This window comes from Strix aluco, chromosome 4 (genome assembly GCF_031877795.1).
Source record: "Strix aluco isolate bStrAlu1 chromosome 4, bStrAlu1.hap1, whole genome shotgun sequence".
Lineage (NCBI taxonomy): Eukaryota > Metazoa > Chordata > Aves > Strigiformes > Strigidae > Strix > Strix aluco.
Window position 1 is genome coordinate 113,103,806 of NC_133934.1, and position 26,422 is coordinate 113,130,227.

Here is a 26,422-nt window from a genome sequence, read left to right on the forward strand (position 1 = left end):
GACAGGAGAATGCCCCAGCTTCACCATTGAGGAGGGGGGCTCAGCTATAGAAACAAACAACAAAGCACTGACTTCACACCTTTTTAAAGCCACATCACCGTGGAAACCACCAACAATATTATCATTGCCTTATTATGTCTGATGTCTACTGATTATTTTTTTCAAGCCAGATAGATGGGGAACCTTCAGTAATTTCACAGTGAAGAGTCACTTTCTTGGGGAGGCAATTTTAGAGGCATAGAGGGAGCCAAGAGCTAGTCATGTTGATGGGGGGAGCAAGCTGTAGAGATTTATACCTGGATGAAGCAGACTAGGGCAATCCCTCCTACAGAGATGCCCTCTCATGTAAGGACACAAAGGAAAAGAATTCAGCACAATGCCACATTTCATTGACCCTTTAATGTCCAAAACAGGTTTTTACACTCAGTTCCTCCAAATAAATTTTCTAATTGAAAGCATATTTAGAAAGGTAAAAGCACTCTCCCTCCTACCCTCAGGAGCTTTGCTGTGTGCTCCTGCTGTGCCTTATGGACTGCATCCAAATGATCACATCTGTCAGCTGCTGTACTCTAAAAATGTCCAGGCAAAAATAACAGTACAGTGGTGCCTAGTGCTTGTCTGTCCCATGACTGGGTATGTAACAGGGGCCAGACAGAAGTGGTTACCTCTTTTCAAAGGATTTAGAATTAAAAGGTACAGTTTTCTCTCTTTGAAATAATAATTAGGGAGACCAGGCACTTGGGCTACAAAGGTGCTTTAAACTGGGAACTAGAAAGACCAGGTGACCAGGGTGGTGGCAAACCAGCATATCAGGACCATGCATCCCTGAAATGGAGAGGAATGAAGTCTGACCAACACTCATCCCACATGCACTCTTCTTTCCAAAAAAGTTTGGGGTTGCATTTCTTTCTGATTCTCTTTAGGTTTAATTTCGCTGTCCCATCTCTTCAAACTCACTTGCTGGCTTTGCAAGTCTGAGAGACTCCCATCAAGTTTTGCATAATTAGCGATGACAACTACACAGGCCAAAAAGCTGAATATTCAAAATCATCTTCCCTATTGTCCACAAGTAGGACTCTTATCAGCTAGTTTTTTGTAGTAATATAGAAGCATGTGGAAGTGCAACACATTCCAGCATAGCTCACTGGTAGGATCAGAGAAGGTAGTCTGGAGATGATGAGGTTAAATAGATGAAATGCTGGAGCAGTGTACTTACTGAAAGCATATTTTAGCATACAAGGTTTTTAACTTGATGCTAGAGGAAGGAGAGGATGTCAGATTGATGGTTAAGAAAAATGTCATTTTAACTGACAACTGAACAAACAAAGAATTAGTGAGGTAAATCTGGAGCTCCAATATACCCAAGGCTTACACTATCATTCCAGAGTAGAACAGTCTACTCAGGAAAAAACAGATTTTCAAGGAAAATTATAGCACTTTTAAAAATAGCCTTTGATGTTTAAAATGCATATAATTAATGATAAAAGTTTTAAAAGATACAGTTGGATTAGTTCTGCTTGGACTGGTTCTCTCGTTCCTGTGATTCTCTATCAATCATGAAAGCAAAATAAGAAATTAAATAATTCATGGAGTAAAAATGGTTATCTGCACCAAAATTAGAGATGAGCTTTAGCCAGTAACTCGAATAAGTTTTCTTATTGTAAGTACTGCAGAGTCAGACCTCTTATCATGTGCAGCAGAAATTGTTGTTACACTTTAGCATGTGCTTAATACACCAAATGTTAATTGTTTTGAGTAGCACAAGCATACTGCAGAGTAAGGGAAGTCTCCTCTGAAACCTGCTACTCCAGTCTTATGGATAAGAGAAGTGTATTTGATCCCTGTTGAAAGGCTGGAGATCTCAAGCTTGTGGAACTTATAGTGACAGTATGCTTGACAATACAAGTTGATAACCTTTTTAAACTGGTGCAAGTATGGGCTCCTGTGTGGAGGGGAAGTCCTGTCTTCTGCATGTTAGTGTTACTACTTGTGCAGTAAATTAGATGAAAGAACTACCCAAAGCCTTTACTAAGCTTCTACCCAAAGCTTAGTAAAACCCTGCGGCAAGGGAGCAAGGGGTTGCCTTAGTTTTCAGCTGGATCAGCCCCTGCTTTATCTCACCATTCATCTGAACAGCTATTATTTCTGACACAGGCTGATGGAGCAAGAACACACACAGATCTGTGTATTCGCATAGAGATTTGTTCAGCCACAAAGTTCAGGAGCAACCTTCATGCAGATGACACTGACTCACTGGCACCATGGGAAATACTTCCCCGGGACTGGCTGTTCACACTGGCATTGCTTCCTTTGCTCCTGTGACTGAGATGCCAGAGCAGTCTAAGAGCGGATTGCAAAAGGCAGATCTTTCTGTGTATCAACTAAAATAGATATAAAAATATTCTTGGCCTTCTTACTTGATTTAAAAACCCAATAATTACAGCTGTAAAACCTAGTAACTTTTTTTTTTTTGAAGTTGAAAACTATGTTTAAACAAGTGTTGTTAATTCATATGCTGCAAGGATTTCCACTTCTGCCAGAAAATTCCTGAATGTACAGTCTTACAGTGATAATCCATTTTTAAAAATAGGTAGCTGAGGCTATTCCCAAGAGGTAGAAGCTTGTGGATTTACAGTGAAACTGATTCCAGTGTAAGAAAAATGAAACAGATATTCAGGTTCACCTGATATACACAACAGCAGTGACAACTTCTCCACTAATAAAAGATATGACACAATTAGACTGCTAACCTTTCCACTTTGGGAGTTTATCAAAAGAGGCCAGGACTTTAAATTAAATGAGAAGAATCAAAGATAAATTCTGCTATTACAGAATTCTCCTATTCTCCACTTTCATCTAAAGCTCTCTTCAGAAAGGCCACCAGTCTCAGATCTAGGTGCAAACTGCCTTTTAGAAAAGCTTTGATACTATAATAAAAGGTGGATAGATATTGTGAAGGAGCATGTCTGTGAAAAGTATTACATATTTAAGTAACTGAACTCTGATAGCAGAAAGGCTCAGGATGAATTGAATTAAACAAATAAAGGTTTTGCAGTATCTTTTGGTACACCAGGTACCATACAGTGGGTGCTAAAAAACAGCAGGGCCAGAGCATATATTATGAGCTGGGACTAGAAAAGAGAGAACAGTTGGCAAATAGAAAAAAATAAAGCCAAGGACAGCAGGAAGAAAACATGCAAAACAGGCACTCTAAAAGGGGAAGGAAAACTTTGATGTTTTTGCAGCGAGCAAGATGACACAATTTCTACTGCCTTTTAAATAGATTTGAAAACACTACCTGTTACAGACTTTTGGTCCATTTTACAGAGAACATATGGTCTAAACACTAAGCAAATACAATTTGAAAGTAGCCTCAGCCTAAAAGGCACATGAAATGCTAGGGGGGAAAAAAGAGAGGCAAAAATGAAGAGCTCCTCCAAGTTTAAGTCTTTTTGGAGATTCTCTCTGGAGTGCGCAGAGCCTGTGTCACAGTGAGGACCCTCCATGCATTTGAGGTGAGTAAGCTCTCTGGTGAGAGACAAAGAAAAACATTTGCCGTTATTTTTCTGAATCATCTGCCATCTTGTGCTAAGCACTTTAAAACCACTTTTTGAGACAAATACCAAGGAGCACCCAGTCTAACGCGGAACCTGGAATTCTTCCCAGGCTCCATACAAGCCCAACATTGTAAATCAGCAGACACCAGACTACTCTACAGCTCACACACCCTGAATATTCATTGCAACGAATAACTCTTCTCCACACATCCCAGAGAAACTCTGTCAAGTATTTGTCTGCTAAACATTTGGCCCTGTTACTACTGATATGGCAGTAATACGTTACCAGCCAACGTTTCCTTCAAGGGACAGAAAGTGCAGGAGATGTTGAGAAAGAACTATGAAGACGGGTAAAGAAAACTGAAGAATAGCATGTAAATATTTAACATGCATTTCCCAAGCACTACCAAGGTATAGGTAGATGTCTATGCATTACGTAGAGGCAGAGTAATCTAGCTTCATTGAGAGGTGGAGTGGAAGGAAGAAAAAAGGAGTGGTAGTAAAGATTTAAGGAAACCTGAAATCTAAGATAACAATACCATTGGCAAAGAGTATAGCGGCTTCTTTTCTCTAGATTGGCCTCAGGGCATTTAATTTTGGTGTCGTTCATCTTCAAGGCCAGCCAGCCACAGGCCCCACATCATAAAAACGTGTTCACAAGCCAACTATGTTCCCCTGGGTTCTTAACCAGGACACAGGAAAGGTTCCATTTAAAAATCATTTTATTATTAACATAATCTTCCCATTAGCCAAGTGTGGGTCATGTATAAGGAATGTCGGTAAATATTCCATTTGAGGCTTCTTTTTACATATTTCCATTGATAAATAAACTCTGAATTCACATAAAAAAGTTTAACTTAAATAACCAATATATTTTTTGTAACAGGCATACATTGGTAAAATATAAATATTCTTGTACTCAGCCTTTGCTCTAAATAGAGATAACAGTTAGCCACACATCACAGTTATTAACAACTGAAAACAAGAACTCGACTGATTTTCTGGCCTGGACTAAAATAGAGATGGAAACAGAAAATTCACATTTTGACTTTGGGCCAAAAGAGGTTGAGAGGCAGGAAGAGAACAGTTTTATTAACAGCCTTGTTAAAAATAGTCTGCTCTGCCACTGAATTTTAACTTATTCTACATTTGGTAGTTGATTCCATTATAATTTTATGTAACACTCAAGTATCACTAACAAAATATGGCACATCATCCATGAACAATATAATGATGTTTTAAAACTACCAGGGCAAAAATGTAGGTGATATGAGTGATTTGGTTCTGACTAGCCATTTTGTCCTCTCAGTCTAACATTAATATATTGCATCACATCACTGTTTTGGCCACTTTCCTGCCAAAGACTGGAGTTTGTTACCTGTAGCTCTAAAGTTTTTCAAACTAACCAGTTACCAGGCAGCCTGATACACTGGGTTTCCTCACTCAGAAGTCAGACCAAAATCGGTTGATCAAGATGCCCTCTCAAAGGACTCTAGGAATGATGGTAAAAGGGACCACAGGACTGCTAGCTTCAAGCTCCAGTGCCGTCAGGAAGCATTCAGTTGCGGCATCATCATTGCCTTGAGCCTGCAGCACCTCTCCCAGGCCGTTCCAGACCTCATGGGCTGTGGAGTTCACCTGGACAGCATCTCTGAGAATCTTCTCTGCCAAGCTATAGCGCCCAAGCTGATGAAGTATCAGAGCCTTCAAGAAAAAGAAAGAAAAATGGTTGAGATTGGCCAGTAGGACTTTCCCGAAGCTCAAATGATGTATCACAACAATGAAATAAGTGTAGGCAGATCTTGGATTCAAAGTGTTATAGACTATGTAATACTTTTTTCTTTTTTTTAAACAAAAGAAGTGACCTGAAGCAGGACTGGAGTAAGCTACATCACACCAACAAGGAATCAAGTGGCTTTGGACAGGAAACAAAGACACTGAAATGCAAAAACTGAGTTGAACAACAAAAACTCCACCCAAACACCAAAAATCAGTAAGTACCTGAGCTTTTGTGGCAAGCTCTTGCGTCTAAAGTCCTACTAAGGTGTGTGCCCTGAAGTGTTTGTATCCTGGTTGTGCATTTCAGCACCCAGCTCCTAACATCTGAGATCATACTCACAGCACCATCGGCTCTCAGCGATGGCAGTAACAGAACTGAATTCAGCCTAATGGGCAACAGCCATGGTATTCAATTCAGCCTGTGGAACAGGAAGTGTGCTGGGACTAATATTGCACCAGTAGTACATAAAGGTCCAGCAGGCAGGTAACTTCCTTAGGAGCTTCCTAGACACAGATTCTTTGTCCTCCTTTGTGGGATGGGATCCAGTTCAACACCACGCAATCCAAGAGGATGTCCGAATCCACTAGGATATGGGCTGAATGAAGCAGTAGAGATCTCCATCCATCACATTCAGCTATGTTACTGTGCCAGAGAAGTCATGAAATGACCCAGTAAGAGAGCTTTATTCTGTGATTATAACAATCCTAACGATGTTATGCATTTTTAACTTTGTAATTCTGTATTGCAAAATGCAATATGGACCACAAATCTTTGTTTTCCAGAGAGGCATATCCTGATTACATGCTTACAGATTCATTGTGACTTCTCCCCTCCCAGCCCCCACTCCTTGGACCATGATTTCTCTTATTTCCCTCTGTACATCTGCCCCTCAAATCCTTATAAACCTAAGCGCCAACGATTAGAAAGTACTGAAATTCTATGCAAACCTTGCATTATCCAAGATACGTTTCTCGAATTCCACCCACCATGCTGACTTTCAGCATGGGTAGACTGCTAACTCCATCCTACAGAGCAACAGAGCAGACCATGCTTTGAAGAACAATATAAAGCGCACTGTATAGTATTGCCAAGTAAATAAATGCAATGAAGGCTAATTTCTATCAGCCTAGCAGATGTTCTCACATAAAGGTGCTAGAAGGCTTTTCTGGTTTGGGATTTTTTTGAGCTGTCAAGTGAGTCAGCATTTCCAGAGTGAGTGAACAGTACTTCCAATCCAAAAATCAGATAACTCTCAGGGTCAATGTTTTTCTCCCTGCAGGAAAGTGACTGTCAGTGACTGGTAGGTATCAGATGTGAAACTACAAAAACTGAAGCAAGGAGGTGGAATATATAAAGGTGATTCGGCTGCATGCACCTAACCTTAGTAAAACTAAAATGTTCTTATTTTTTGAGACAAGATTCTCTAATTAATTTTTAATTTTTTTTTCTGTGCAGATTTGTGTATTTTATACTAAACAGGTGAGTTCTTAGTGTAATACTTTTTTCCCCAAATATGCCAGACTATTTTCCCCACTTCCTAAGGATACAAGCTGTTCTTTCCAAGACCAAAGGAAACTGATACAAGGAAATGATCACCTGCTTTGCAACTTATTTACTTACAGCAATTTATAGTGATTTCTGAATATTGCTTGATAATCCTATTTTCCCTGACTGTTCTGTGGAAACTTACCAAGAACTACTATGTTCGGCAAAAATAAGAGACACGTCCTTGAAAAGCAGATGTGTTCTAACAAGTTTAGTCTTTGTAGTGGATAGATAGCCATATATGGGCGATAGAAACTAATATACTGGTGCTTTTAGATAAGATAGAGGTGGTAAACCAGCTGGAACCACTATTGTTGTTCAAGAAATTGGCTAAGAGAATCTGTGCATGCTCCAAGGAAAAGTACAAGGTGAGAAAGACTATGAGCCTTCCTCCAAAAGACCCCTGAAGACGACCACCAGGAGGCAACGTGCAGGTGCAAAGATAACAAACTGCTGACACCAGCCTCTAGAACTAACCCAGCCTTACTTATGCATATGTATATTTGTATTATGCAATCCAATGAATATATATCCACACTCTATAAGTTTCTGGTAAAATGTGCTGTTGGTCTGCAAGCTTTGTGGAGAAATCCCCTTGGACCCTGGCACTGGAGTAAACATGCCTGCTTTATAACTCTCTCTGAGTTGTAGAGTCTGTTTCCGCAAATCAAAACAACCAAATTTTGCAGCTATAAGCCTGTTGATGGGAACAGAAACACGTTATGTCATATCTGCCCTATTGGAAAAAAGTGTAGCTGAGATTTTCCAGCTGATAGAACCAGAGCAAATACTAGCTGTTTGCCTGCTGTTACACTTTTCTAAAAATATAAGCTATTTAGCACTAGTGAAGGAACCATTCTTGCATCAGATTGCATCCTGTACCCTCATGTTTTGAGAGCACAGCTTTTAGAGGGAGAGTCTCCCAAAAGTCAGTCTTTCACTGGTGTCTCAGGTTGGGATGGTAAGAAGACTCCTGCCTTGGGTAGCAACAACTGGGGCATTGAGCTTTGCTTCCAAAGAACCAGTGGAGAGAAAATCAGATCCATTTCATTCAGAGCATCAAAAGGATAGTGACATTTGGTCACTATAGCTGTGGGCTAAGCTCAAACAAGTGATCTAGAGAAAGAAGACATAATACCCTCTGATTCATTAACTCTCTCAGAATGATAGATGTCATATATTGTGAGTGTGCAGTTTGTAGCTCTTCTTCCCAGATGACTTCATTAAAATTCTGAGGCACAGAACATTTCAAACTGTTTGCAGTCCTTGCCTGACTTTGCTCTATTAAGCATTACGCTACAAACTACAGGGAGAAGGAGCAGGCATGCCTATCACGCAGCAACATCCTTCAGTGTCCTCGCACCACCACCCAATCCAAGAAAACTGACCTCCAGTTTACCAGCTGTCATCATACACTTGCCCTCTGTACTAAACCCTTCAGGAAAACAAAACAAACCAAAAAAACAAAGCACTAAAACAAAAAAACCCTAAAAAAACCCCAAACCAAAACTCCTCTAAGATTTCCCAGAAATCAATACAAATTATCCTAATCCTTCACTGTGTATTTTCCTTTGCTTTCTAACTGGAAACAAAATCTCGAAGCTACCAGTTCTGTCCTTTACCTATTTAGCAGCAGATGTACAGACAATATTTATCTGCAGAATAACGTTAGGTCTCTCGCTTTATGGCCACAGATGGACTTGAACAACACATCAACTCTGCAGAAACACAGAGAGGTACCTAAGTGACATATGGCTCACACCTTCATACTTGGCACGTTGCTTTAAAACCTAAACAGAATGCCTTCTCCCTATACCCTCTTTATAAACAGGAATATAAACTTAAAAAAAAAAAAAAGATAGGGATTTTTGGAACCTGAATCAATTAGACAAACTGCTGTATAGTAATTTGAGTAAACAATAAGAAATATTAGTAGGAAAACACCCATTCTAGAAAAGATGATGAAAACAGGAAGTTCCTGAGGGCTTACACTAATCTAAGGCAAACTATTTGTTCTTTGTACATTTTAAAATGCTGCAGTACTTGACAGAGGTGTTTAAGACAACTGTTGGCATCCTGCTAGGAGAAAGCAGGATCTTTCCTGCTATTGCATCTCTTTCACTAGCTCTTTCACATGAAAGACCAGTAAATTTATAACATTTGCTTCTAACACAGTTATAAAAGCCTCTGACGTGTGTGGGCTTCTTCATTTTGCAGCTCAGTACAAATTTTGTTTATTATTTTTCCCCATGTTTGGTTTACTGAGAAATCTGGGGTTCTTTGGGCGTTGTTTTGGAGTTTTTTGTCAAACCACTGATCTCCCCTAAGTGTGTAAAGGCTTCCAGCTTCTGTCTGTTCAGGCTGTTTTTCTGTTGTAAACTCTCTAAGCAAATCTCATTTTTCTTGTAGCCAGTTTTACATTGTAGAAGTTGATTTTGTAACTCAAAAAGCTCCAAGAGAAAACTAATCAGAAGTGGCACAGGCAGATAGCAAAGGGAATCTATAAAGAAACAAAGACACTTTTTTGTGCCATCATCCCAAGAAGTGAAAGGAGTGCTTCTTGTTGATATTTATACCAGTCACTTTGAATAATCAACAGTACTCATAGATTTGTGGAGTTCAGATGCTCTCTGCTCAAGGAAAGGTCAACAGCCCTTTACAGTGCTCTGGCCATCGTTGGGGCTCAGAGCTGAGAGTAACAGGGACTTCTCGATTTCAAGAGCCTACAGAAATGGCTTTCTGAAAAAACAGAACAAAACCCTTCAGGAATTAATAAAAAGGGGGGAAAAGTGCTTCCAACTTTCTTCTCTGCTGCAGGTTATTTTCAAGATCTTGCTGATGCTTTCGTCATCCAGTCTGGAGTCATAAATTCTCACTCTAGTTGGTCAACGATTTTACATGTGTTTGCTCCCTCGATGATCACCCTTACACTTCCTTTTACACTGCCCCACATACAAAACTGCTATTCTTTGCCTATTTCACCAAAGCATCTATCCGAGGATTGTTTTTATAATGCTCAGCCAAACAGGGCCCAACCCCTGACTGAAGGCCCTTGGCACTGTTGTCAAAATACCGCCCAGAGAAACAGCTATTGAGTCTGAATAGATAGAAATATCTTAATGTACCATCCAAAACATTTGGCTGAATAACCTTCATTTATACTTATCTTGCATGCGTTAAGGAATGGCAATTATATCTTGTGTATTTTGGATACTGACTTGGGACTAATCATGTCTAGTGTTTTAATTAACAACACATCACAAGAATTATGTGATGATACAATTAGCTAAGAAAAAGTTAAGAGAATATGATATAGAAAGCAACAGGCTGATCATGAGAACTATAATAACAGAAATGTGGCAAAAGTCAGTAAAACAAAGTGAAAAATAACAGTAACACAGAAGTTCTGTGGCATGGTGGAAGCCTGTCAGCCAAGTAGCTTGGGAGAAGGACTTGGATGTATCAGGCAACCACAGGATGACAGTGTGAAAACGTGCCAGTGTGAAAGAGGAAAACTCAACTGACATCAGGACAGGTTTCCACCAGCGAGAAAGACAACAGAGACTTTAGCAGCTGTGCTGTACACAGCTATAGTAGGGCCTCCTCTGGCACCTTGTATAGTCTCCTCTATTCAACAAAGGTCATTCAAACTGGCACAGAAAATGATATTGAGACAATCAATAAAAATCTTAATTTACAAGAGGAGACTGTTTGTTTAACCTAGCAAATCAAAAGCTGAGAGGAGATGAATTTACTTGCTATAAGAACAGTAGAGAGGACAGAATAGAGAAAAACTGTTTTAGTTAGAGAATAATGTTGGAACAAGAATACATGTGTATAAATTGGCTGTAAGTTTACCAAAAAAAAAGGTGAAAACATTCCTGGCAATTGGAGCAGAGAGATTTTGGAACAGCCTTCTACTCACAATAGCAGGGTACAAAACAGTGTTAAGACCAAGTCCTACAGGAAGAGCTTACATGCTCTGATGGTTACAAGGAAGAGACTTGTCTAGAGGGCCCAGGGAGCTTTCACTACTCCTGTTCCCAGTATCAGTTTCTCCCTTAACTGCATTGAGAGGTGATAACATTTGCATGCCTATATAATATTACTACTTGATGCTTCTCTTGTATGAACAACTTTCTCTTCACTTCTTGGGTTACACTGAAGAAGCACGTGCACAGAAATGTCCAACTAATGAATACAAAGATGTCCTGGTTTCAGCTGCGATAGAGTTAATTTTTCTTCTTAGTAGCTAGAAGACTGCTGTGTTTTGGATTCAGTATGGGATTTGGTATCAGAACAGTGTTGATAATACACTGGTATTTTCAGTTGTTGCTAAAAAATCAAGGACTTCCCATGCCCTGTCAGTGTGCAGGTGCACAAGAAGCTGTGAGGGAGCATAGCCAGAGCAATGGACCCAAACTGGCTGATTAAATATTCCATGTCATATAACGTCATGTTCAGTATACAGAGGAGGGTTGGCCGGGAAGGAGGGGGTTCTCTCTTGCTTCAGGGATTGTGGTTGCAGGATCTTGTTTTTTCCAGGTTTGCTAGCCAGAAATGGGCTGGGTATTGGTCGGCGGGTGGTGAGCAATCACATTGTGCATTACCCGTTTGTACTTTCTATTATTGTTATTACTGGTTTATTTTATTTCAATTATTAAAATGTTTTTATCTCAACCTACGAATCTCCTTACTTTTACCCCTCCAATTCTCTCCCCCATACCCCGGGTGGGGGAGGGTGAGCGAGCAGCTGTGTGGTGTTTGGCTGCCAGCTGGGTTTAAACCACGACAGTCCTTAAAAAGCAAAATTATGGTAGGTATCCAGCTTATTTCTGAAAAAAGAAAACTAGTGTGACAAAATTAATGGATTCTGAAATCTTCAAATCCATGAGGCCTCTTTTTTAAAACAAACCAACCAACCTCACACTATATTCACACTCTTTCGGTCACAGAAAGATGCATAATGAAATTTTCAAATGCATGTAAGACAAGATGTTTAATCAGCATATTCACTTCAACAGGACCTAAATCCTCAGTCCAGTCAGATAACTTTCAGAATGTCAGTACATATCTGTCTGTATCCTAGATAAACAAGATACCTTCAAAATTTGGTCTATGGTGATGGCATAATAAAACCAATAATTACAATTAACACCTTCTTCAATAAGCCAGAATTATATTTTGATATATATGGGACATGTCAAAATTATATTTTGGCATAGTTACTTTTCCCCTTGCCGTTCAATATATTAAGGTTACTTTTCATTAGCTAAATGTAAGCATTTTAGAACTGAAAACATTCAAATGAATTCTAATTTCCAAATGCAGCTTTACACATTCTTCAAGTAAACCCTTCAGTTAGAAAACGCATCATTATATATTAATAAAATATCATCACTCAGAATCTGAACAACATGATACAATAAGCAATTGTAGAAAGGCATAATTGCTTAAATAAGCATGTAGTGTAGACTTCACTGCAAAGGTATCTTTTCTTCTGTAAACGGGCTTTCTCTTTGCAAATTAACCTGTCATAATGAATAACTAAACAGTCAATAGAGAACACACATCTAGAAAAATAAACATGGGACAGAAATGGAAAACTACTTAAATAACTAATTCTTGATTTTGAGAGCATGAAAAAAAAGCCATTTAGAGGACTCCAGAAAGGTCACTTTTTAAATTTGCTGTTAGGCAAATAAGAAGCTAACATTCAAATATTTTCCATAGAAATAACTTTTTAAAAATTACAGCCATAATTATCACCCATTGTATGTCTCACCAAACCAGAGCTTCATCATAAAGTACTAAATAAGATTTGCCATAACTGTAAAAAAGAAAAAGTAAAAAGGTAACACTACAAAGATCACTGTGGTTTCTTCAATGTGACTAAAATTTTCTGCTCAAGAGAACCGGAGGTTTTCTTAAGGTTTAAGTGTCTGACTACTTCTCCACACCTCCGGGAAAATAAGCAGTTCTCAGTCTCAACAGAAGCACCACTTGAGACTTTTACCTTTATTCATTTAACATCAAGAGGAACAATTTGATTTTCTCTAAGAAAAATACAGACTACAGGTGGGAGACGTCCTCAAAAGCAACAAAATTTATTTCAAAGTGGAAAAAATATAATGGGAACATTGTCCATAAGTCCATTTGCACTTTGGCCTTCTTCAGAGAGGATGCTGAACTCTCAGCACTGAACTCTCTTGTAACTCTGCAGAGAAGGAAACTGATAACTGGGAGAAATGGAGAGCATATGTGAAGAAGAAATGTGGCTGACCTAACACGCAAAAAAGCATCAGAGATGCTCACCATGTTTAAGAATCACAGTCTGTTGACCTGCAAAAGACTCAACTACGGAGATTTGAGTTCTACCAAATAGAATATTTTTATTAACTTTTTCCTAGTAGGTCTATTACATGACTTGTTTGCTAAAGAGCTTCTAAATTTGTATGATGCAGACCTTATTCAGCTAAAAAATAGCCCTCAGAGCTAAAAGTTTCCCTTGCAAAAACAACAGCTATAAGAAAACATTATAGGCATGTGAAAATAAAAATAGACTGATTTTGCTTTTAATGATGAGAGCAGGGAGACAGAAGAACAGCAGAAATACTACTCGCTGGTTTGCTGATGACCTGCTGAAGCCCAGTAAGCTAGCAGCCACAAATATATAATCAGATATAGAAGCTAAACAGATGTGGCAATTAATTATTTTTAAAAGTAATAACAAAAGGCCTAGAGAACTCACTACATCCAACTCCACAGTAATTTTCCCAGGTCACTATTTTATTTTTTTTGTTAAACAAGTCCCATCCTGTCTAAGAGAGAATCAACTTTCAACCATGGTACGCAGAAAGACATGATAGAAACATCCCATCTTATCTAAAAGACTTGAAAAATCAAGGATTACGACCATAAACAGTTACAAAAATTAATATGCAATGTATGCATTGCAAATCCATATGCACTGTAATTTTAGCATCAAAAAACTGCCCCTTGTTACATGCTGCTTTTTCAGCCTATTTTGCATGTGTTAAGGTGGCTGCTATTTTCAAACAAATCTATCAAACTTGAAGGTTTACCAGAGACTTGACAGTGTTATGCTATAATAATGAAACAGAAGAAGTGTTAGCAAGGCAAAAAGAGAAGAATTTGTCATGATATATGGAAAAATAAATAAAATTCTGCAGCTGGTATTTCCCATCCTCTGTGATAAAAATACACATTTTAAATGTATTCTATAATCAATAGTTTACACTTACGTAGAGTGAAATAGCACATTATTTATATCCTATGCTCTCCTATTTTCCTTTTAGCTGATGAATTTATGCTGAAACGTCCATCTAATGGAAGTATGACTTTGCACAAGAAATCATTTATTAACTCCTTCTTTCAAAGGCATACACCAAGAACAGTTGCATGTTTAGTCATTGTAAGTAACTATTTTCTGCAAGTGCAAAAAAACTGTGACATGGTGCATCAGTTTGAAATAAGTCATTCCATCAGACTAACGATGAATAAACATAGTTCTGTGTCTACAATGACACAGATGCATTTTAATGCAGGGATTTTTAAGGGTGTCCATATCATAAGGTTTAAAAGCAACTGGACTGACCACTAACACTTACAAGTAAAAATAATTTTCCATAAAATAAATGCATAATTTTTTCAATTGGGAAAAGAAACTACAAAGTGTATGCAATTTGTTTCCAAAATGCAGAATGTAAAACTACTTATCTCATTTTCTCTAGTAATGCAATTCTTTTGAATAATGAAAAGTGTGTTTTTTAAAATGTGCTCACAATAAAACTTCCCAGGAGCTCAGTATGGACTTTTTTTAAATGAGGACAACCAGCTGATACTACTACAGCTGATCACTCACTAAACCAAACCAAAGCAACTGATGAACAAATAGGAACCCGCACCTGCAGGCAATACTTTCGTTCATTGCCTGTCCTACGTGTCCCTTCTGGCCTTGTCCCCCTTCACTTGCCTTCCTCGATCCCCAGCACAGCCAGGAACAGCTCTGTGCTCTGTGTCACAGCCGAAGCAAGCTCCCAACCCCAGTTTGTTATTTCTCTACCCTTCCCCCAGTGCTAACATACCCCCCTAAGGTATCCAATCGCTTCCCCTGCTGCAAAACACTTGTTGCTAGGAGAAAACCTACTGCTTGGCAACAGATTTTTAAAACAACAACTTTGGCTTTGTTACTCACTGAACTTTACATTGGCAGCATGGAATAACGAACATGCGTGGTTGTTTGTGCATCTGTGTATTTATAACCTCCTTGAAAATGACTGACCCCTTCCAACAGGGATGTGCTTGCCTTTTAGTTTGTCACTGTTCAAAGCCGATAACGCAGAAAGGTTCAAAACTGAAGTTTGTTTTTTAAAACTGCTGATCGTAGCCTTCCACCAAGATGGAAGCTCTTGGAGAAATTAATTTCCTGTTGAGACAGCATGATCTTGCAATAGTTGGCTGTAATTTTGATTTACACTTTATGTGAACGCCCTATCAGCTTATAAAACCAGCATGACTACCACGCTATATTGCAAGAACTAATTTGAGTATAGCAAGAACATTGGAAACAAATAAAACACCTTAGTGGTAGAGTGAAACAGCTAGGGACTTCAGAGACTAATTTTTAATCTCCACCTGAAAATTATACTGAGGGTCTTATTTCATACGCTGTATCTACAAACACAGTAAAATCACGATTCTCCCTTCAGAGGCCAGGTGGCTACAGATCTGGCAAGTACTGCATCACCACTGGCATCTGGGAATAATTAAGTACAACCTTAGTCCTCAGATTATGGCTAAGTCTGAATTTGGAGTACTTGTTATCTGGTGCAAATGTTTTACACTTTCTCCCAGCTGTGACACCATGAGGCCACACTGAAGTGTAGGTGACTTGTCTCTCGATCTCCTCCCTCCATCTTGAAGCTCAGCAGCACTATGTCTTCCCTCCCCGCCCTTCCAGCGCTGAAGCCACATCAGCATCTTCTCACCTTTCCCACAAATGAGAAAAGAGATGTATAGCATCCTTCAAGTACATACACCTGTAACGAGAACTGGTGCTGGAGATCACAGCTCAGACAGTGCTCTTTATGAAATGGGCCCACAGAAATTTCCTTAATTCAGTATATTCTTGTATATTGTCATTCATACACTCACCCTTTGTCCCCTATGTAGACATTCTATAGATATAAGTGCATGACCTAATTACAGTACTGAAATCCTACCATTTTATCAGTCTAATCTGTGGCTGTATTTCAACATTGCCTGGTTTCAAAAGCAAGGCTAGGTTTACTACTGCATCACTGTGCTACCCACAGAGACTCCCAGGTACTGTTTGTTACTGATGCCATTGTTTTCCCAGTTTGTTAGTCACAGGGCCAGAAGCAGAGAAAATTGTATTTCTGTTATTCAAGACTTAGGACTAACAGAAAAGTGCTTTCAATAAAAAAAACCCCAAATCCTCCAAAAATTATACAAGTGCAGAACAGGCTAGAGGAACAGAAAACCTCAGACCAAGATTCTTGAAACGAGGAGTCTCAAAGTCTGCCCACTGAGTCAATATTCAAGCATTCGAGCAAAAGCTGGATTCTTTCACAAGAACTGAGGATACTGGGAATTCAGAGTCTATTCCACTAACTAAAGATTTGATTTCAGTTTAGTACATCTCAAGGTTCCTAGTTTTGAAAGCTTGTGCTCCATGCAAAATTATCATAAAAAAACTAATGTTCTTCTGCCCATCAGTCAACCATTGATAGAATTAAAGAATAATCAGAAATAGTAAGCAATGACTTTTTAAGAAGCTGTTTTTCATTAATGACAGTTTTTCTATAAAATTACAATGAATATAGTGGTGGTATGTGGCTTCTAGAAATAGTTATTAGAAAAACTGATCAAATGTTCTAATGAAGAAATCAATCTGAAGTCAGGGGAGTAGCTTGTGTATCAAAGAAAAATCAGAGTTGCAGATCCAGCACTAGGTTCTGTGGTTAAAATTCATAATTGATAGAGCTGCCAGAGTTCAAATTGAGTACTTTGGAGATCTTTAGCTAGATAGCCACTATATTGAAAGCTAACACTTGTAGTCCATACTTGTACACACTCAATACTACTTGTCTGAACTTTTGAGACAATGGAAAAGGAATCAGAAGTGAATGATACTCTTCTGAAGTACCTTTTTTGCATTTATACATATGCATTTCTCTCAAATATTCTGACAAATGCTGTATTAAATATTCAGAGTCAGAACTGCAATATAAAAGATGACCAGTCCTTTCATTACTAAAGTAAACCAGAAATTCAATGATTAAAGCACATTATTCACACTTTTATTCCTTTTGCCCTTCGCCAAAGAGACTTTTGCATATAGATGTACATACGTATGTTATAACTATGGCTAACATCACTGCTTCAAAAGTGTTATGACATCACAGCAGCACATACTACACTGGCATTGAAGTAACCTCTAAGAAGAAGAGGTTATTTTTAATATAGCATTAATAAATATTTTTTTTATAGCATCCCCAGGAAACAGAGCACTTCCTCCCCCCCAAAGCAGATGTGAACTGCCATCTCCTCAGGCTTAATGCACTACAATGGGAAGAGCCATCTTCATGGCTGTTTGCAAAATCCTCCCAGCATGAGAGGGAACACACCCCCTTTCTCCCCCCTGATTCTTAAATGAAAGGCAGAAGTCGTAGGTAGACTGCTAACCTGTCAGTCTGACAGGACAACTGCCAGCAGATCCATCTTTAAGGGAAGGCTATTTTCAGTGTGAAGGGAAGGCATACACCCTCCCATCTGTGCACCATCAGGCGGAGATCAGAAGAGCCAAACCCTAACCATTGGCTAAGAAAGGGCTTTTAGCACTTTCATAAATACAAACCAAAACATTTCTTTATATACTGACTTATCTTTCACAAAACTGAGGAAAAAAGCTTTGGACAATTAAAGAGAAAAACCCAAATGGCAGTGTTTTAGAAAAAAAAACCATTAAAAATAATTTTTAAAAAAACCTAAAAATAACATTAATGTACCTCAACAAATCAGCTTTTGCTAATACTGATCTGGAAACAAACAGGTAAATATAATTGAAGTATCACCTACCTTTTATAATTCAACTCCATATAAGCCTATCAGGTTTTCTCACAACTATCTTTGTGTGGATCATTGTTAACTCTTTATTTAAAACTTGTCAAAAATAAGGTATTTTCAGTTTAATTAACATCAGATCAGAAGAGCCCTCTGAGGTCCTTCAATTTGCTCCCCTGTTGTTACAGACAACCTTAACACAGGGTTTCTGTTTCACAGTGTTTAGACTGTAAGTGCTAGGAATCCTCTTCAAATCATCTTCCCAAATTTTTTCCTACCCGGTTTGTTTTAATCTGTTCCAGTGCCAATGTATCCTAGCCTTATTTTGATTACGCATATTCCTATCATGTTTACAACGAGCATATATTATTATTAAAGTTTCCTACTCCTCCTAGGAAACACTCCAGAGAATTTCCACTCTACAATTTGGTCACCTCAGTGCTCATTGTGTATAAGGACAACCCTGATGCAAAGCGACAGGCCAGTTTTGTCATCCAGCCACTTTATGTGGGATTACAAGAGAATCACAGGGTCAGCTGGGGAAGAAACCCCAAGTGAAACTTATGCTTTAGTTCACACTGAGGGTACACCTGCCCTGTTGGCCAGCCTCTACTGGTTTTACTGGGCATGGCAGTCTCCATATTTTGGGGACATGAAGCAACCTGTGGAGCATGAACACCACCACCTTCCATCAGGGAAGAAGAAATCTGTAGGCTTACAAAATTAATGGTGAGACTACACTGTTGACAAGATGATGACGTTGATAACTGGGACAACATGATGTCTTGTGCTGGGCTTGGCCAACTCATGAACAATGAAGACGTAGCTCTTGTAGAACAATGGAGATGTAGCTCAGATCAACTAGTACCCCAGTTCTTTCTCCTCCCCAGTAATTTCCATACTCAGTCTTGCTCTTGTATTTTATATTTGTGAAAGTCATCATATTTCTTTTTCCGAAGGGTCTCCAAGCCTCACTGATGCCTTCCTCTTGCAACTGCTCTTCCCAAGTAAAGGTAGTATATTAACTATCCTACAATTTTTTGTTAACTTAGGTTTCACTAAATATTGCTGGACTAATGATTTGTTATTTCACCCACTAGTTCTTCCAGAATTCTGGCCAACTCCTCCATAATCTTCCATCAGCAAGTACTTGCCACCATTTCCATACTTTCATTTCCACTGCTAATTTTACCTTTGGCATCCATGATGAGTATCACATTCCTGTTAGAGATTGAGGCAAAACACAAGTTTAATGCGGTTAAGGACTTTTTATAAATGGTTATCCATCACTGCACTGATTGACACAGCATGTTAAATCATATGCCATGGTTGGTTTATGGCTCTTGAAATCCATTTTCCAAACTGCATAATAAACTAGTGCACAAGGTTGGAATCTGCAGAGAAAGGGTAATTCAAAATGCTGTTTCTCCCTCAGTCCTTTCCTTTGGTTTACTATTGTCAGCTGACAGGCAGCTGAAATAGATTTGAATCCTGCTTCCCAGAGTGTCAGAATCTTGTCCATTTGAGTCACTTTTCTAGTTCACTGGAGCACAGTTGGCAGGAATAACACAAGAATGGCAGAAAAGGCACTCCCACACAAAGCTAGGATTTGATCAGAATAAGCAAAGTGGGAAGTTAATGCTCACTGAGTGAAGAGCTGAAATACAGAGTGGCAGCTTCCACTTTCAAGGATAAGAGCTACAGCAACAGTGTGGGTTTGGTGAGGAAGGCGGGAATTCTGGAACTTAGGGCAGCCACTGAGTGTGGGGTAAGACACAAACATTTCCTACCAGCTACTGTATTAAACATCCATGGATTTTAGCTTCAGCAAAAATACGCAGATACAAATGTTAATTAAATCAAATGTAATGCACATGGTGGAAAGACTGCACCTACTAATAAAACTTCCTCCATTTTTAGGAAGCTTAGGGTTTGATTCTGCAGCAAATAAAATGACTGGATGCCCAGGCTAAAGCTACATCATTTGTTTTCAACAGAGATCACCAGCTGCTCACACTATCATATCACAATTTTAAAGGATATTAAGTTTGACGCATCAATTACTTTAATAAATCTGACACCATTTCATACTGTTTTATACTTTGTATCAAGAACAGTTATTTCTGGCAACTGTAACCTACCAACTTCTGGCTAGGCATTCAATTTACATGACAAAGCGTCATCACAGACTGTATTTGTGTCATAGCATTTCATAGCCCTCTGGTAAGTCCTTGGGTCCATGACCCTCATAATACCATCTGTTCTGATGCCACTGTGGCTCTCACTTTTTCAAAAGGTCTTAAATTAAAAACCAGACAGAATCCCAAAGAAGCTATTATCAGCTGTCAGGACAAACTGTAAAAAAGACCATGAAAATTGGAAATTGAAATGGCTTTGCAGCTGATAGATGTTCACTTGCTCGTCTTTTGAACATCTGTAACCACTTGACAACATCTGCTTTGATTTATTACTTGCCCCCATTTAGAAAATAAAGGGTTTTGTTTTTAAATGAGATAATATACTTTTAAAACTATGTCTTGATTTTAAATGACTTATTTTAAGGTAGCATAAACCACTTAACAGCAGAGAAATTTTAATTCAGAAACCAAGGCAAAAGCAGTCCTTTCTCTTAGTAGGTCAGATCACCTCTGATAGAAGGCAAGTATTTTTTCAAAGTGATACCTAACACAACCTTTATCCATGTAGATTTAAAGCTCTGAAACAATTTTCACACTGTGTATTGTACAGAAGAAATTTTAAATCTTCATGATTTTTTAAAAAAATTTTATTACCACAACCCTTTACTGATAAGGTCTTTATAACATTCACAATTCACCATTTTGTCTAAATATGTTATCCTGTCAAGTTATATAGCTAACTAACCTAATGGAGCAGAATACATTATGTTATATCCTGAAATAATTTTAAAAAGTCAACTTTTAACAGCTATCTCCACAAGCACTGACAGTAATGAAGCCTGGTTTGGTTTTCTAATGACTGTGTCTTATATAGAACTTACAAACACTCACTCTCATGTGTACTTGCTGATATCTAATAAAAATTTGAAATCATCAAACAGCCTCAGTAGCCCTTCCTTCTGCCTCTACTTTTGTAATACTTGCACAAGCCTAATTTTTTTTTTTTAACATCATTCCCTCCTCTATTCAGATGAAGCTGACTAAAGAATTTAAGTTATGAAGGCAAAGCTGATAAACACACACAAACAATAATGATTTAGTAAGCCTGATTTCCTAAGGATATCAGTCTTAGACAGCAAGTTCAATGTGTGTGATATAAACAGTGTATCAGTATTGGCTGAAGGAGACCGAACACACTGAACTGCAACAAATCATTCTACCAGCATCACTGATTAAAAAGTCTAATCAATGAACTACAACACAGGAAAAAAATTGAACTAAAATGTTAATTTCAGATACATCCATAAAAGAGACATTAATAACTTCACTTACAAAGTTTAGTTCCTGGGATAAGACTGAAGCATTTAAAAACCCTAGGACTTTTCATCAAAGTATTTAGAAAAAAATTTTGAAAGAATCAAATGTCTGCATCCTAATGGGCCTACTAAACTACGCTATATTGCTCAAGTGTTTTGGGTAGTGCCTTTCCTCACAGTGCTTAGCTTTTAACGGTTTTCATATTTCTGCCAAGAAAGTGCTTTGCTAATGAATTGCTTCGCTTGGTTCATCTGAGCAGTACTAAAAGACTGAAGATTTCTTCCAGGTCAAATGCTTTATGTGAAGATACATGGCTCTTGAGTATGAGCACTCCACTTTAACATCTCGATGTTTTGCTAATACTTCTTTTCCCTTCAGTTCTATGCCAGCTCTTAAGAAAGAAAAGCTGTTTCTAAAAGCAACTTTAAATTCAACGTAAGGGCTACTTCTTGAAAGCCAGCTTCCTTGAAGCACCACAACAGCTTCTATTATAATGCAGGATTTCCCAGATTTGTATGAAAAAGCCACACGTATAAACTACATGCATGTTTCAGGTCAGAGATTAGCAGAAAGGAGCTGTAATGCATTGCTATGTACAGAGCTTTTTCTGTTTCCCAAGACTCTAAGTGCATCTTAGTACAGAACTACATTCAACCTCAACATTAGTTCAATAATAATAAATATTTACAGCCATTCTGACAAACTTCAAGGTATTAAACTGCCCTCTCTTGTTTACCTCCCACTAATCAGAGTGGGAGCACAGAGTCATGGTTTGCCATGCCTTACCAAACTTATCTTCTTCCCCAGAGGATATTACCCCTCTTCAGGAAAAAGCTGGCTTGAAAATTCTTACTCAAAACTATATTTATTGCATATAACGGTAATTACATGAGCACAGAAACATGCTAACAGCAAAAGGAAATTTATGACATTAGTTCTCCAAATCTGACTTATGCTACATATAAGTAAATATGCATGAGTTATATATGTGCTCAACAATTCATATTAGGGGCTATATCCTCCAACTTCCCCCAAGGACATAAAACAAGACTTAGTTCTTTTCTGTTCAAACCCAGGTAGGAGTATGATTTGTAGGACAGGAGGATGCATCAAAGCAAAGACCAGAACAGAACATCTGAGAAAAACTAACAACCCATTATGATGAAAGCAGCAATCTTTTCTCCTTCAGATCTCTATTTCCAGAGAGTGGTTTAAAGTTAGCTTTTCTTGAATTTTGAACTTTCTACTGAGTAAGAACATAAGATAGGAAACAAAGATCTATGGAAGCAGTTTATCTTTATTACCTATAAAAGTACATTACTATAAAACAGTGATAAGTTTAACTGAGCTCTCAAAACCCGATCAAAAAGGAATCACAAAGTACTAATGCTACAGATACTTCTAAACCAGTCTGCTATCCAAACAGTCATCTCCTTCACCAACCATCTCAGCTGCAATGACTTGGGAAATATTATATTCGTTGAGCAAATCCAAGACACTGACAAAATCTTCCAGAAAGGAAGATAGTTGGGGGAAAGAGAGATGTATGTAAATGAACTGATTTATTATTTAAAAGTATTGAAAGTTCTGCAGTGAATTTGAGACAAGGGCCTCATTTTACTTGGCTGAGCTGAAACGGCTATCAAGGAGCTGCCACATATCCCTTCACTTAAACTGCGTGTGAAGGCAATAACTATCAAAAAGATAATTTTCACTGATAAACGATAGAGCTGTTTTAATCTTCTACATTTTAATAGGAGGTCCATCAGTGACAGTACTAAATTTAAATATCATAAGGGAAAACCCTCCTTAAGTCTGTCAATCATCTGCAAGTCCAAACCCACAAAAGACACCCTGCAGGCTCCTGTCAGCAGGCAGCGGGAATAACGATGCTGATGCTGCCCTAACAAGATTGACTGATACACTGGAGATCCCTGTGGGGAAAATTATTTTCTTCAGAGTGCAAAGGCATTGGAAAGAATAAGCATAGGAATTAAATAAGACTCCCATGAATCTCATGCTCAGAATGAGAAATCAGGAGGCTTGTACTGCATTTAAAGCTAAGTAAGTCACAGCATCTATGCCTCATTTTCCCCATTTCTTGACTGAGAGTAAATAACACATATTTCAGGGCAAAACGTATTTGAAACTTATGTTGACCACTGAAAGCTGTTATGAAAACAAATATGATAACTTTCTGAAATATCTAGACTCGTGATTTAGAAAAAGAGTAAAAGATATTTTGGTCATTGTCTTACTATCTGCCATACCAACTGTCTTAGTTGCCATAATATCTGCAGCGGCTGAACTTAACCAGTTACTTTTTATTCCTCTAAACTTGTTCAGATGCTTAAATATTCATGCTTAAAAATATAAAGAGCTGAAACTAAAAATGCAGCTATACGAACAAATATAAAATACTGAATTCAAGATTTAAATCAGCTATTGGTTCAATAATGTAAAAATTTACAGTGTGGAACTAAAAAAGAAGACTGTAACTAATGGTATTTTTTTCAAATGCAAAGAGTTGTTTGCAAAATCAGTGTTTTAAAAAACATACAGAGTAGTTTCATACATACATGATTAACTGTCGAAACTAAAAAGCTCTTATCTTTTTGCTCTCTATAAAGTCCATGGATATTAACATCAGAATTTAAAACGTGCAGATCAACACTGCACTGCTGACCGAAAATGACGAAAGCCCAAAACAGCTTTCTGTTTTCAAGTTTAGCATTACTAAGTCTCACTCGTGATGTATTTTCCCACTCATAGCAGTTTAACCAAGTAGTTTACCATGATAGAATTGGCATTAAAAGTATTAACAACTCTAAATCTGCATTCACTATGTTTCATGTGGAGTGAACTTGGATTAAACACACAGTAGCTATGTTTCCTTGCAGATGGCAGGGTACTGGAAAGAGCCTAGGTTTAGAAACATTGATGCTTGTGCTTTTACACATAGGTAACTGGCTCAAGCACATAAACTCTACAACATAGCCTCTGATACTGGTTCACCCAGTACGCAGGTTAAACATGGTCTGCTTACTATGGCTTCAGCGAGCCTGCAGGGTTGACCACTTTTCAATCACTACCCAATTAAGTTAACACAAATTGAAACTCAGAGCACTGTATCCCAGTGCCAAGTGTACAGCATCAATACCAGTTTACCAAGACACTGGCTTGTAACCTTAATGTTGATGTTAATATTACATCATGTTATAGCAACAGCATGAAAAGATCCTTTATTCTCAGCAGAAAAGCAATTAAAAAGGCATCCTGACTTTCAAAGTATAAGTAAAGGAATTTTCTTTTCCAAGCCAATGTAAAACCTAAACCAGAGAGATCCAGATAACCAAGTTGTGAGAATCGGATTTATCTCTGTCCTAGAAAAGGACAAAAATGAAAAATAAAATAAATCAGCCATTAGCTACCAAATTAATAGTGTAAGAATTTTTATTACCAAAAAGTAGTATACTGTTTGTATTTCAGAAAGAAAAGTATTGTTTCATTTTTCTTAAATTACATGCAAGGCCTTAGAACAAATGTTGAAAAAAGGAATGGTTAGAGCCACTAAGCTAGCCTGTACGGTATTTGATTAGATAGATTAATTCCGGGGAAAAAAAAAAAACCAATCAAAACCCCCCCAAAACCCACTTGTAGAACTAATTTGTCTGGATTTCAGCAAAGTTTCAATATAGCTGGATATAGGAAAACAAATCAAACTAGAGATGGCATAGAGCAGCACAAGAATATAAAAATTAGCTAAGAACTACTATCCACTGGTGATAAGTAGATGTCAAGGTTCAGTCTAAGGCCATATCTTAGTTTAAATTATTGTCTTAGCACACAGGTATCAAGAGTGACGATGAAACGTGATTGCAATGAAGCTATAGTACAGAAGCAGGTCATCCAAAGGCTTTTAGTAAAGAGCTCCTGCAGTGCCCAGCTTTGGCCACAATGGTTTTACTTAAAAGACCATTCCCATCTCCTATTCCCTAACTCCAGTTACAGAAGACAGCGGTCAGTTTTATTCAGAGAAAACAGTGGCCTTCTTTAGTGAGATGCCGTATGCAAGGTGGCCAAACAGCATGTCTCCTCTCCCCTACTGAGAAATCAAGAGATGGCAGCTTTCTGAAGAGTAGTTGCTGCACATAACTCTCTTCGTACCATTTGTTGCTACTTGTTGAAAAAATATACTCTAATATGAAGAATAATGGAAAAATAACCATCAAACCTTAGAAAGGAACATAGATTTCAGAGTTGGACAAAACACAGTTCAGATCTTCCAATGAGTTAAAGCTCACTGAAATAATTGCTTTCTCTGTTAGTTTGATCATCTAGATTAAAAAAAATATCCTGACATAAAAAATAGCCTGGCATTAACCTTAAAGGCTAATTCTTTAACTCCATCTAAAACCAGTTAGCTACCAGTAAACAGTCTATGTTTAAAGAAAATTAATCTTGGAGAAACTATATTACCATACGTTGGTTGAATCTTTCCAAAGTGCAAGGTTCAATTCATCTTTAAGCTGTAGACTCACGAGCACAGGAAGGACTGCTAGGTACAATACTGGCAAGCAGGGAAGTAAAGCTTCAGTAAATGGAAAAGAGGTCTTCAAATAAAATTTAAAATGAGATGAGTTGGAGAGATAAAGAGACATAAAAAGACTGTTCCAGACTGGGGATTTGCAGAAAAAACTGTACCAGAGTAGACAACTTATCTGGGGAATGCAGCTGTTTGACATAACCCTGACAAAAGCAAGCATTAAAATCATTTCCTGAGGGACAGTTGCTTCCAGATGTCTACTTTTGCATTAAGGTAGGCCACTTTCTGCTTGATGAGGATAAGATAAAGCACAATTTTTACAAACAAGTTGTTTACAGTTCCTAGTCAGAAAAAAAGCAATCATAATTGCTTAGGTAACTCCCGGTCCTCTCAAGAGCAGTCTGTTGTCTCAGGAAACGGCTTATGCCAA

General features: G+C 38.1%; 1 protein-coding gene across 8 annotated transcripts in view; it reads right to left on the bottom strand.

Annotated features, from left to right (window-relative positions):
* Positions 1 to 4,261: 4,261 nt before the first annotated feature.
* The window catches only part of TTC7B (tetratricopeptide repeat domain 7B), a 146,552-nt gene continuing 124,391 nt past the window's right edge, over positions 4,262 to 26,422 (bottom strand). For 7 of the 8 annotated variants that reach the window (XM_074824933.1, XM_074824931.1, XM_074824930.1 and 4 more), the window contains one exon: positions 4,262 to 5,261. In XM_074824933.1, the coding sequence (XP_074681034.1) occupies positions 5,040 to 5,261 (222 nt within the window). In that variant the 3' untranslated portion in view covers positions 4,262 to 5,039. The remainder of the gene's footprint in view (positions 5,262 to 26,422) is intronic. The other variant, XM_074824934.1, reaches the window with a different exon arrangement.